Here is a 13,557-nt window from a genome sequence, read left to right as displayed (position 1 = left end):
GTAAATGTGTACATATGTATTATATAAACTCAATCTTTTAATACTGTTTCTTTTTAGCCCATTGTTTAAAAAATAAAAGTTAAAAAATTTCAACTAACTGCTTAAAAGTAAAGCTTTGCCATTGCTTGAAGAAACTTTTTTTTCCTTCTCTGTGCTGCCAGCTGTAACACTTCTTCTGGATTGCTTGCATTCAGTTCTGTCTGGCCAATGGCTTTGATCTTCAAAAAGAAAAAAGTGATGTGATTAGATCTGGTCAAAAATTAAATCTTGCTAGTATATATAACCTAAAGCTATCTATATCCTAACAATGATAGTTTTAATGATTAACTAAACCTCTAACTGTAAAACCCAAGAGTTATTAAAAATAATTAACATGTAAAGATCAACTAGAGCCACTTTTAAGAAAAAGACTGAGTACTGTAGCATAATTTGTGGAATTTTATTACATGTAAATTTCATTTCATTTTATTACATGTAAATTTCTTTGAAAATATCAGTTAAGTAAAGTCCATACAGCAATTTGACACATGACACCTTTTTTAGAGTGCAAAACGAGCTAGCTGCTCAGCATTATCATAGCATATAATGGCTGAACTTTTCATGATTCAAAAAAAAAAAAAAACCCAAAACTTATACCATGGCAGAAAACTACTATGTATGTTTAGTATTTAATGAAAATATAGTTTAGAACCTTGGACTATACTTTTAGATTTAAAAAAAAATTAGAATTTCTTTAAGCAAGACTGTTCTGACATGGAGCTTTAAAGGAGAGAAGACTATTCAGAAATGATTGCTAGTCTGGGAACTTAGGTAATTGGAGAAACTGCTGGGTGCCCTTTCAGTACTTGGCAAAGGCTTGTCATATAACTAGAGTTGTTACAAAGAAGGCAACCCAAAGTGTGAGACAGAAATAAGAACAGGAGCCATATATATCAGAGAAATAATATATACCCCATGTAGGTACTAGGGTATATAGTAGATCAGATTACCTAGGAAAAATGTAGGGTGATCAGAAAATAACCCAAGGACTAATTTTTTTGGAAAACAAAGGGCGATACCAGGTCTTTTAAGAAGGAAGGAGATGTAAACAGTAGAAAAAACATATCCACTGGGTTTGGCATTAGGTGACTTGAGAGAACAGTTAAGAGTGGTAATAGCAGCCAGAAGCAGTGGCTCACACCTGCAATCCTAGCACTCTGAGAGGCTGAAGTGGGAGGATCACTTGAGTCCAGGAGTTTGAGATGAGCCTGAGCAAAAATGAGACCCTGTCACTACAAAAAATAAAAAAATTAGCTGGGCATGATGATGGGGGCCTGTAGTCCCAAGTACGTGGTAGGCTGAGGCAGGAGGATAGCTTGAACCCAGGAGTTGGAGGTTGCTATGAGTTAGGCTGATGCCAGAGCACTCTAGCCTGGGCAACAGAGCAAGACTCTGTCTCAAAAAAAAAAAAAAAATTGATGACAGAAGTCAAATTGCACTGAGCTGAAGAGCTTCAAAAAAACCTGGCAGAGAGGAGTGAGAAGTGGCAACATCTATGAGGACAAGCCCATCAGTCTTTTTTTTCTGGTGTATCCCATGAATTTAAAAGGCACAGAAGTTACTGAGAATGGAAAAGACAGAGGACAGGAGGCTTAACAGGTGAAAAGTCTAAAACAGGAAAGATGGAATTGGGGCTGACAGACTGGAGGGAGGAAACTGGTCACAAACTCAAACATCTCATTGATCACCAGAAGCCAGGAAGTCAAGAGAGGGAGAGGTCACTGACAAAGTGGATTGCAGGATAAGATCTTATGAAGAACAACTTAGGCTGACCCCGATTAAAACAATGGTGGCTTTAGGTTTGGGTGGGTGGCTGGCACAGAGTTAAAGGAACTGAGGCTGGCAAAGACCTGTAAAGCCGGAGTGCTAGATAAGATCATCACATGTCTTTTGACACAAGTAAAGTAAGGAGTTTTCATAAGCTAGTAAGAAAAGTGGGTATAAGCTGGAAAGGAGAAGGGCCTTAAAAAAAATAACAAGTAGAAATCGTTAAGAAATAGCAAAGCTGGAAAAATTTCAATATTGCCTTTCAGCCCCAAGAAAATTAAAATAAGAATGAGTATCCTCTAATTAAATGGAAATGGCCATTACATTTTTCTTTATAAAAAGGTGCTGCTATTAATGTTTAAATAATGGAAATTTAGTCCAAGTACAAAGCTTTAAAAGACACATAATAAAGAGAATATACTTTTATTAACATGAGTGAAAGAGCAAAGATGCCTCTAACTGAAATTTAAATAAATAATCCATGTATTAAGGAACTAATGATCACCTATGATGTGCCAGGCAACATTCTGGGTACAAACTATGACAAAGCCAAGTATGTACCCTCAAAGGGAAATAGACAATAAGTAAATATATAGTATGTTACATGTTAAGTATTATGTAGAAAAATCTAAGGGAAATGAAAATAATGAGGGAAAAAGAGAAGTAGAAATTGTTATAAGACAATCAGGAAAAGAAGACCACAAAGGAGGTGACAACTAAGGAGAGACCTGAGAGAAGCTGATGTACCTTGAAGAGAAAATTTCAAACGTCCTCAGACGGACGTTGGCAGCACATTCAAAGAATAGTAGGGGTACTGAGGTAGCAGAGGTTAGCAAGGGGAAAGTCAGATGGGTAGGCCAAGTTATCTGCAACCTTGTTGGCTATCATAAGGACTATATGTGAAATGAGAAACCATGTGAAGGTTTGGAGCAAAGAAATAACACAACCTAATATTTTAAAACAAAATATACTGAAATGAAACAGCTCATATTAAAAAAACAGTCATTTAAAAAGTAAACACTGATAACCAAATTCTGTTAGTAACTAGGCATGCATAATCTTTTTTTTGTTCTGGTTCAACTTTAATATTACAGAAACTAAGTACATTCTAAAAACCAAAGAAAGGCAATAGGTAACTTACTGCGATTTGTCTTTTGTCTGTTTCTCCTCTTTTATGATGAAGATCTAAATGAATCAGTTAAGAAAAGTAAATCTGATAGCATTAAATATCATGAGAGAATCTCAACTGTTTTTCAGTTCTGATTCGGAAAACACACGATATTAATACTTCCTTAGAGAGTGAACTATTCTAACATTACATACATTGATAGAAGGATACAAGTCAAGTATTCCAAAATGGTAACATCCCATATGTAGTCATAGTAGGAGTCCATAGCATCATGACTGAAAAAGAATTCAGTTAACTTCTTCATTCTTAAGCAAAAAACTTCAACCTCATTTTACTTTAAAAATCATTCATACCTGTTTTGTTCCTGTAGTGATTTAAAGGCTGTCTTGTAGTCAATTTCTCTGAGGAACTGACATAAAATTGCCACCTATACAAACAAAGATTTGACAATGGTTTCATGTAATGACAACTGGCTTAGTTTTTTGAGACAGTCTAACTATGTTGCCCTTGGTAGAGTGCCGTAGTGTCACAGCTCACAGCAACCTCACACTCTTGGGCTTAAGTGATTCTCTTGCCTCTGCCTCCCAAGTAGCTGGAACTACAGGCACCCACCACAACACCCGGCTATTTTTTGTTGTAGATGTCATTGTTGTTAAGCTGGCCCTGGCCAGGTTCAAACCTGCTACCCTTGGTGTATGTGGCTGGCGCCGTAATCACTGTGCTACAGGCTTTGAGCCAACAACTGGCTTAGTTTTAAGAGGGTAATTTTTAATTATTCTTACATGAAGAATATATTCTTTAAGAAGCCATGCAGATCACACTGAGTGCATCAGCTCATATTTATGGATTCCATCCCATTTTAATTTCAAAGACCCTTACACAAATGTCTTTTTGACTAATAATTTCTTCATTGGTGACCTACACCACAAATTTTTAGAGCTTTGTTTTTTGAAAGAGAAGCTGGAAAAAAGTCAGTTTAGAAAACTAAAGGGGATGGAAAACTGCCGAGCAAAAGTGTCATGATATTCAAGGACATACAGAACATGTGATTAAACCTTTCATAGCTACCAAGTACTGAAGCTCATTATGGCAAAATTTAGGTTGCCAGTAAGCTTAACATAGAAAAATATCTATTTCAATTAGATCATAAAGTTCATCTCTTTAAAGAATTTTTAAAGCTGGGCGGCGCCTGTGGCTCAGTGAGTAGGGCGCGGGCCCCATATGCCGAGGGTGGCGGGTTCAAACCCAGCCCCAGCCAAACTGCAACCAAAAAATAAGCCGGGCGTTGTGGCGGGCGCCTGTAGTCCCAGCTGCTCGGGAGGCTGAGGCGGGAGAATCGCGTAAGCCCAAGAGTTAAGAGGTTGCTGTGAGCCGTGTGATGCCACGGCACTCTACCCGAGGGCGGTACAGTGAGACTCTGTCTCTACAAAAAAAAAAAAGAATTTTTAAAGCCGAGTGCAGTGGGCTCAATGCCTGTAATCCTACCACTCTGGGAGGCCGAGGTGGGTGGATTGCCAAAACAGCTGGGTGTTGTGGCTGGCACCTATATCCCAGCCTGGGGAGGCTGAGGCAAGAAAATTGCTTGAGCCCAAGAGTTTGAGGTTGCTGTGAGCTATGATGCCATAGCACTCAACCTAAGGCAAGAAAGTAAGACTTTGTCTCTATATATGTGTGTGTGTGTATATATATAAAATCTATTTTTAATATTTATCGGTAAGTCGCATACCTAAGTGACCCTTTATACACAATCCAATGATTTTCAGTATTACTCACAAAGTCATACAACTATTACCATATCTAATTCCAAAACATTTTCAATACACCCCCAAAAAACTCATGCCCGTAAATTTAAATAATTTTGATATGGAATATAAAAATAATCTTAAATATACATGAAAATAAACCAATATCATAATATAAACTAACCTGTGTGTGGCAATTCAGCAAAGAACAACATTTTATCATTCGTTTTATTACCTACAAAGACAAGATTCTGATTATTTTCAAAACCAGTCAACACTAATTGTAACAAATGAACTACTCTGGTATAGGATATCCAGAGAGAGAAGCTGTGGGGGGGTGTGGGGGGGACAGGGGGCATATGGGAATTCTCTACTTTCTACTAAATTTTGTTGTGAACCTAAAAGTGCTATAAAAAATAAAATTATTTTTTAAAACTTAATTTAAACCTATTTTAAGGGTTACCATTAGGTACTGGTAGCCTAAATCAGAGAAAATAATAATGTATATCAAAAGAAAATGCACAAAATTTGGTGTCCATGTCCAAATTTGGCCATGGGGAGGGAGGTGAAAAGGAGGAAGTAGGTCCAAGGGCACAAATTTGCAATTAGCTCTCATATACAGCATGGGGATTACAGTTAATAATACTGTACTATATACTAAAAATCTGCTGAGGGAGTAGATTTTAGGTGCTCTTATCACCACAAAAGGAAAATAAAGTGATGGAAGTGTTTGACTATAATAATTTCACTATGTATATGTCTATCAAAACACCATTTTGTATGTCATAAATATATGCCCAAAAAAGAACTGGAGATTTACAAGATAAAATAAATCCATGTGATTTGAGAGCTAAATAGATATTGGTGGGGCAAAGAGCAAAGAATAATGCTCAGGATTTGGGCTTAGATAACTTAAATGGTTAAGTGTGCATATTTTAGAATTTTGAGGGGTGGTTTTGCTTTTCTTTTTTCAGAAGGAGAGTATTAGAAGTTTATTACTTTATGGTAAAGTAAGATACTGAAATCAGCTTTAGATATAGAATTTGAAGTGTTTGGGGGAAATGAGTGGAAATAGAGATGTTGAAAGTACAACAATCTGGGCGGCGCCTGTGGCTCAGTCGGTAAGGCGCCGGCCCCATATACCGAGGGTGGCGGGTTCAAACCCGACCCCAGCCAAACTGCAACCAAAAAAATAATCCGGGTGTTGTGGTGGGCGCCTGTAGTCCCAGCTACTCGGGAAGCTGAGGCAAGAGAATCGCTTAAGCCCAGGAGTTAGAGGTTGCTGTGAGCTGTGTGAGGCCACAGCACTCTACCGAGGGCCATAAAGTGAGACTCTGTCTCTACAAAAAAAAAAAAAAAGTACAACAATCTGGTCTAGATCCATGAACTTGGGCATTACCATCACATAAATGGAAATGGGTAAGTTAAGCCAAAATGGGGCCCTGGAAGAACATGTGCAGGTAAGAAGCAAGCCCACGAGAGCAATTTACCTGGTCTGTATAAACATCAGGGGGGACAGCCTTATTAAAGAAATCAGAACACACAGCTCCTGCCTGGAGGTAATAGTGGAGAGCTGCCGAATACTGATTTGTTGCTAAAGTAGAAAACACAGAGATCAACAATTACCTATTAGATGTAACAGTTGGAAAAACAGAGCCTCTTTTGTGAAGAGTCAGGTGTAACTTCATGTGCTGACTAAAGCAAATTCAAACCATAAATACAGGTAATAATAAAATCCTATATTTATTCAGGACAACACTGAGAAAAACTGCCCTTATTTTTTTTAGCCACATTAAAGAAGTGATATGATAGCTTATGCCTCCTAAAACTGATTAGCCAAACATCAAGCTTAGATTTCTCACAAAATTTACTAGTTATAGAATTTAGCATTTGGAGGTATTTATTTCTCAAACGTCAAAACTAGAAATATATCCTAATTTTCTGAGGTAGTTCAAAATCAGTGTATCTATTCTGCAATAGACATTAAGGACTTGATAAACTCTTTGGAGGTGCAGGGGTAAAAATATGCATTAAAATTGCCCTTTGTGGTTGGGTGGAATGGTTCACGCCCATAATCCTATCACTCTGGGAGGCCAAGGCAGCCAGATCGCTTGAGTTCAGGAGTTCAAAACCGGCCTGAGCAAGAGGCTCACTACTAAAAATGAAAAACTGAGGCAACAGGATCACTTGAGCCCAAGAGTTTGAGCTAAAAGGCCACGGCACTTTACTGAGGGCCAAAAAGTGAGACTGTCTCAAAAAAAAAAAAAAAAAGCCATTTGCTTCAAAATAATCTGGAGGAGAACACAATGATATAGGTAAGGATACAGGTGAAACAAGACTGGCTGTGAGTTAATTACTGTTAAAGCTAGGTGACAGGGGGCATTACACGGCCTCTTTTGTGAAGAGTCAGGTATAACTTCATGAATTGACCAAAGCAAATTCAAACCACAGGGATAAAATTTTATACTTATTTAGGATAATACTAAAATACTACTGTAGAGTATAAAAGTATTAGTATAATAAGTACAAAATTCCTTCTTTTATTGAAGCTTCTCTTTTAAAAAAATCAACTCCTAAAAAACTGATCCTAAAATGATACCAATCAGATATCTTATTTGATCTGTATAGTAATAGAAATATTGAAAATTTCATATCAAGTTGGGGAATCCTGTCACACACACAACCAAGGATGGGGAAGGGGATTACAAGTCTATGTCCAAGAATACAAGTAATCATCAGGAGAATCTGAACAGATTTTAAAATCTGGCTGGCGCCCTACTCCTTGAGCCACAGGCACCGCCCTTTAAAATCTTTAAATAGGAACTTTGCAAACAAAACTTCACCCTCATTACCAGAGAATGTTTTACCAATTTATTAGATGAACAGTTATTCACTACTTTAAAAAAACAAAGTGGCCTACAAAAATTAAAAGCATCTGAACCAAAGGTTCTATACCAACAAATGCATAAAGAATTATAGTTTACTGCCTTAATTTTACTAAGGAAGAAGAGCAAATCTCAAGGGCAAAACTTCTTAAAGTTTAGTAGAGTACTATAATAAAATGTGTTATATATCACTTTAAAAGTTCTATAAAAACAAAATACAAAGCCACCATACATCTCACTTACCAAAATAAATGTCTGCCTGAATAATTAACCAGGAGTGGTTGTTTGGATTTATACTTAGCGTATACCGAACTAGCTCTTTCACTGTGATTGCCACAGCTTCAAAATCCACAGACTGGAGGCTAAAGGAAAGACATTTAACATTAATCTATTTTAAAAGTCAACTTTAAATTCCATATATATATTTGTTAAAAACAAAAGCTCAGCCAAAATTTAGGTGATAATTAGGAATAAATATATAAAAACTATCAAAACAAGTCTGAGAAGGTACAATAAGCCAAGTTTTTTTAAGGGGTAAAAACAACCTGATTTTTGTTTCCTTCATTACAAAATACCAAAGGTAGACCAGATCACACCAAAAAAAGTATCTTTACATCTTTTATAAATGTTTAAAGCATATAAAATACTAAGATAAAATACTTTATTTCTGCTTTTAGCATAATTTACAGATAACAAGAAAAAGGAAACTCAAGATTTCCCCAAATGATTTTTAAGATCTGTGTTCTAGTAGAACACAAAAAACAAGGGCTCAAACACTAACAATGCTGCAATGAGGTAGTAAATCTATCATTTAGCTTCTTGCAAGAGTAACTGACTCTCATGTATTAGATCTTTCACTGAGTCTAATGGGTGAGGAGCAAGATGTGGAAAAGTATACTACACCAGTGTGCTTGGCAGCAAATAGTCAACGAAAGGGTAGGGAATGAGGCCAGCTACCCTGAACCTGGTTAAATGTGGAAGTCTAGAGGTCCAGAATTAGAAGATGGAACTGTGAGGATAAAAGCCAGGCCTGGGTGGCGCCTATGGCCCAAAGGGGTAGGGCGCTGGCCCCATATGCCAGAGGTGGCGGGAGGTTCAAACCCAGCCCAGGCCAAAAACTGCAAAAAAAAAGCCAGACCATGGGGGCGGTGCCTGTGGCTCAAAGGGGTGGGGTGCTAGCCCCCATATGCCAGAGGTGGGGGGGGTGGGGGTTCAAACCCAGTGCTGGCCAAAAACTGCAAAAAGAAAAAAAAAAGAAAACACCCATGCCAGCACCCAAGAAACACAGCTGATTGCTCCTACCTCCTTGAAGCAATAAAGCACCGTGGGAGAGAACACAGGCTCTGATTCAGGCCCACATGAGTTTCAAGACATGGCTCTATCATTTACAAGGTGAACTTGGACAAAGTACTTCTGTTGCCCTGAAGGGTTAGATTTACCATAATTCACCGCTGTGCCCAGAACAGTTGGAAAGGAATTGTGGGATTAGCAAATACCCAATTATTTACTTACTACTGAATGAGTTATACTAGCTTATGATTATATTTTACAGACATATATAAAATGATATAAGTCTAAGAATTATAACTACATATCGAACAGCTGGTTTTAACATAGTAATACTTAATCCAGTGTCATTCCCACTATCTTGAAATACTATCCTTGGAATCAATAAAGATTCCTGCTTGTAGCTGTAGCTCAGTGGGTAGGAGGCTGGCCACATACACCGAGGCTGGCGGGTTCGAACCTGGTCTGGGCCTGCTAAAACAACAATGACAACTGCAAAAGAAAAATAGCCGGGCATTGTGGCGGGCATCTGTATTCCCAGCTACTTGGAAGGCTCAGACAAGAGAATCGCTTGAGCCCAAGAGTTTCAGGTTGCTGTGAGCTATGATACCATGGCACTCTACCCAGGGTAACATCTTGAGACAGTCAAAAAAAAAAAAAAGACAGAGAGATTCTTGCTTTTACTTTTTCTGGTCAAACATTTAGTCACATTTTATTTTCTCTGGGCCAATTTAAAGTATTTTTATCATGAAGATAATAGTTAAGCCTACTATATACCTACCATTCCTTATTCTAAATATCTAGCCTAAATAATATATTAACTATTTAATCTTCACAATTCTGAGGTAAGTACTATTTTAAAACTCACTTTAGAAACAAGGAACCTGGCACAAAAACCAACTTACCCAAAATCATATACCTGGTAAGCAAGTGGAAATCAAACTCTTCTAGTCTGGCTTAGAGCCATTCTTTTGCCTTATTTATAAATACACTGGAAATCAATCATTACACTCTAAACTTAGGCCAAAGAGATAACAAATACAACCACTGAAATCACCAATTAAAAAGGCAAAATTATCTCTATCTGATCCTTGGATTGTATACAAAAATTAGTAACACATCATGAGGGAATCTGCAGTTAACATGTGGAGCGTGTGCTTCATGAAGCACAGTGTACCTTTGTGAAACAAGCCTCAGAGAGTGGACTCAGCCACTTTGACCCTCCTCATCTCTGTAAGAGACACAGAGCTGCTTCCAATCTCTAAGATTGAGATGGGAGCAAGTTACTTTTATTCTATTTTCTGCTTATCTACGTACTAGTATCTTTTCTTCTTCAAAGATGCCACATCAGAGCAATAAAATAACACCTGGACCTGCCCTTTAAACACAAAGTAAGAAGACTGGGAGGGAGGGTAGGCAAAAAAACTTTTGTAAGGGATCAAGTGTGTAGAAAGAGAAAAATGTAAATGGTTTCTTCCAGAAAAATGAACATTTTTTCTTCCCCTAAAAAAATTCTTCCATCATCTTATTGTGATTCTTACATGATGAATGAAAGCAAAGGGAATATTTCCTTTATTTTTTTTTTTTAGACAGAGTCTCACTTTGTCGCCCTTGGTACAGTGCTGTGGAATTGTAGCTCACAACAACTTCAAACTCTTGGGCTCAAGTGATTCTCTTGCCTCAGCCTTCCCAGTAACTGGGACAATAGGCACTCGCCACAACACTCGGCTATTTTTTAGAGATGGGGTCTTGCTCTTGCTTAGGCTGGTCTCAAATTCCTGAACTCAAGCGAATTGCCTGCCTCGGCCTCTCAGAGTGCTAAGATTATAGGCTTGAGCCACTGCTGGCCCAAAGGAATATTTCTTAAAGTAACTAGTTTGGCTTAGTTCCTAAGGCAACTCAAAGGAGTTGGAACGCTTTCATAATCACAGTATTAGAAAAGACCTACAAGGAATTATTAAAGAAAAAACCCAAATGGATACAAACTTTCCAATAGATATTTATAAAAGAGACAAGATACTGGAAACCTGATAGAAAGTCTTTTTTTTTTTTTTAAGAGATAAGATGTCTCGGCTGGGTGCCTGTAGCTCAGCGGGTAGGGCGCTGGCCACATACACCTGAGCTTGTGGGTTTGAACCCAGCCCGGGCCTGCCAAACAATGACAACTACAACCAAAAAAAAGTAGCCAGGCATTGTGGCAGGCGTCTGTAGTCCCACCTACTTGGGAGGCTGAGGCAAGAGAATAGCTTAAGCCCAAGAGTTGGAGGTTGCCATGAGCTGTGACACCACAGCACTCTACCAAGGGGACAAACTGCAACTGTCTCAAAAAAAAAAAAAAAAAAAAAAAAAGAGAGAGATAGGATGTCTCTATGTTGCTCAGACTGGACTCAAATTTCTAGGCTCAAAGGATCCTCCTGCCTTAATCTTCCCAGTAGGTGGGACAACAGGTGCATACTACCATGCTTGGCCAGAAAAGCATTCTTTCATTAGCCTCAATCTTCCAATTCTACACAGTAACGATTAATCAGGACCACTCAGATCTTCTGTTCTATCTAGGGCTCACATACTTTAGTTCCTATTTAAGATATAAGCTGGGCACAGTGGCTTGTGTCTCCTAGCATTTTGGGAAGGCCAGGCAGGAGGAATGCTTGAGCTCTGAAGTTCAACACCAGCCGGGGCAACAGAATGAGACCTCATCTCTACAAAATAATAAAAAATTAGCCATTGTGTCTCCTAGCATTTTGGGAAGGCCAGGCAGGAGGAATGCTTGAGCTCTGAAGTTCAACACCAGCCGGGGCAACAGAACGAGACCTCATCTCTACAAAATAATAAAAAATTAGCCAGCTGTGGTGGTACAGGCCTCTATAGTTCCAGTGCTAGGGAGGCTGACACAGTAGGACTGCTTCAGCTCAGAGTGTGAGACTGCTATGAGCTACAGTGATGTCACTGCACTCTAGCCCAGGCAAGAGTGATGCCTTACTGATAATTTTTAGGAAGACAATTGCTGTGATAGAGAAGCACAAAATTGGCTATAGAATGCTAACAGATTTGTAGCCTTTTTTTTTGGAGACAGAGCCTCAAGCAGTCGCCCTGGGTAGAGTGCCGTGGCATCACAGCTCACAGCAACCTCCAACTCCTGGGCTCAAGTGACTCTCCTGCATCCACCTCCCAAGTAGCTGGGACTATAGGCGCCTGCCATAATGCCTGGCTATTTTTTGGTTGCAGCTGCATTATTGTTTGGCAGGCCCAGACTGGATTTGAACCCGCCAGCTCAAGTGTATGTGGCTGGCGCCTTAGCCACTTGAGTCACAGGTGTCAAGCCGATTTGTAATCTTTTAATCATATTACCTAAGGATAGTCAGAATGGTTTCCAAATAAATAATAAATAACTTAATAAAATGTAAGCTAGTTTGATAGAGGGAGGGTAAATGGTGGGACCATACCTATGGAGCATATTGCAAGGGTACAAGTCAAATCTATCAAGTATAGAACATAAATGTCTTAACACAATAATCAAGTAAATGAGGCAAAAGCTGTATTAATTAGTTTGATGTAAGCACTCCAAATTGTATAAAAAAACAACACATTGTACCCCACATATGCATAAATGTATTCATGATCTATGTGTATATGACTTAATAAGAGGAAAAAGGATAAAATAAAAAATAAAAACAAAACTAAAAAAAAAAAAAAAAAAGAAAAGAAAATGTAAGCTGTACTACTACCTACTTGGGAATGGAAGATGGCCAGATAGAAATGTGTTCAGCTGTAATATCATTCACAATGTCCTCCTTAAAAGAAAAAGAAAGAAAGTGTAATTTAAAGAGAATTTCTCTCAAATATTTTTAAAATACTTTTTAAGTGAGATTGTGAAAAACTGACCCGAACATTGTGAAGTTTCACGAACAGAGATAAAATAATAGTCAAAACCAATGGTTCCTATGAGAAAGAAACACAGAATCCTTAAATTATATATATATATATTTTAACAGTACTCCTACTGACCTTAAAGATACCAAGTCTTTTCTTTGAAAAGACCCTTACCTTTTTAAAATATAGCATATGCTTTAGTTTACTTAAGAGATCTTCATTTTTAATCTCATGAAAAATAAATCACAGCCCACACTTATAAAAATTAGCATATTCAGATGTCTGGTTATGGTGCTATGCTATCTCCAAGCTCAACTCTTCATGTGACTTTTGAAATTGAGTAACTAGATCTCTTTCCAATTATTACTTCCAGTTACCTTGCCAAAATTGACTATTTTATTCCTTAAAATAATATTTAAAGGATGAAACCCAGATAAAGGATAAATATGTCATTAATTCTGATAAGCAAAAATTAAAGCCAGGCTTCGTACATTTAGCCCTATTATGAAGACTTCTTTATAATTCAAAAAATCTGCTCTATTCACTGTAACAGGGTAAAGTAAGTGCAAAATAAATCTCCATTTAGAATGCCCCCCAATAACAATCACTAAAGATAAGCACATTAACAGATCACTTTGATAACTTAACCGGCATTTGAAGCACTCCAGATGTTTTAGTCTATTCTACAAAAATCACTAATACTAATAGAATAATTTTAAATAAAACTTACTCGTAATTTCTTGATAAACGAAAGTAGTTCACTCCTACAAAAAGCAAAATTTTTGATACATATTTAATATCAGAAATTAAAAGTAAAATGAACAAAGTAAATTAAAAG

At 37.7% G+C, this 13,557-nt stretch overlaps 1 protein-coding gene across 1 annotated transcript in view; it reads right to left on the bottom strand.

Annotated features, from left to right (window-relative positions):
- Positions 1 to 17: 17 nt before the first annotated feature.
- Positions 18 to 13,557, bottom strand: part of INTS8 (integrator complex subunit 8) — a 54,860-nt gene continuing 41,320 nt past the window's right edge. The window contains exons 18-27 of the mRNA XM_053558983.1: positions 13,450 to 13,483; positions 12,732 to 12,788; positions 12,579 to 12,640; positions 7,806 to 7,924; positions 6,168 to 6,271; positions 4,862 to 4,912; positions 3,289 to 3,362; positions 3,146 to 3,210; positions 2,948 to 2,991; positions 18 to 218 (exon numbers count right to left, since the gene is read on the bottom strand). Of these exons, the coding sequence (XP_053414958.1) occupies positions 102 to 218; positions 2,948 to 2,991; positions 3,146 to 3,210; positions 3,289 to 3,362; positions 4,862 to 4,912; positions 6,168 to 6,271; positions 7,806 to 7,924; positions 12,579 to 12,640; positions 12,732 to 12,788; positions 13,450 to 13,483 (727 nt within the window). The 3' untranslated portion in view covers positions 18 to 101. The remainder of the gene's footprint in view (positions 219 to 2,947; positions 2,992 to 3,145; positions 3,211 to 3,288; positions 3,363 to 4,861; positions 4,913 to 6,167; positions 6,272 to 7,805; positions 7,925 to 12,578; positions 12,641 to 12,731; positions 12,789 to 13,449; positions 13,484 to 13,557) is intronic.

This window comes from Nycticebus coucang, chromosome 13 (assembly GCF_027406575.1).
Source record: "Nycticebus coucang isolate mNycCou1 chromosome 13, mNycCou1.pri, whole genome shotgun sequence".
In the NCBI taxonomy this organism is placed as follows: domain Eukaryota; kingdom Metazoa; phylum Chordata; class Mammalia; order Primates; family Lorisidae; genus Nycticebus; species Nycticebus coucang.
This window is presented reverse-complemented; position numbering and strand designations above follow the sequence as displayed.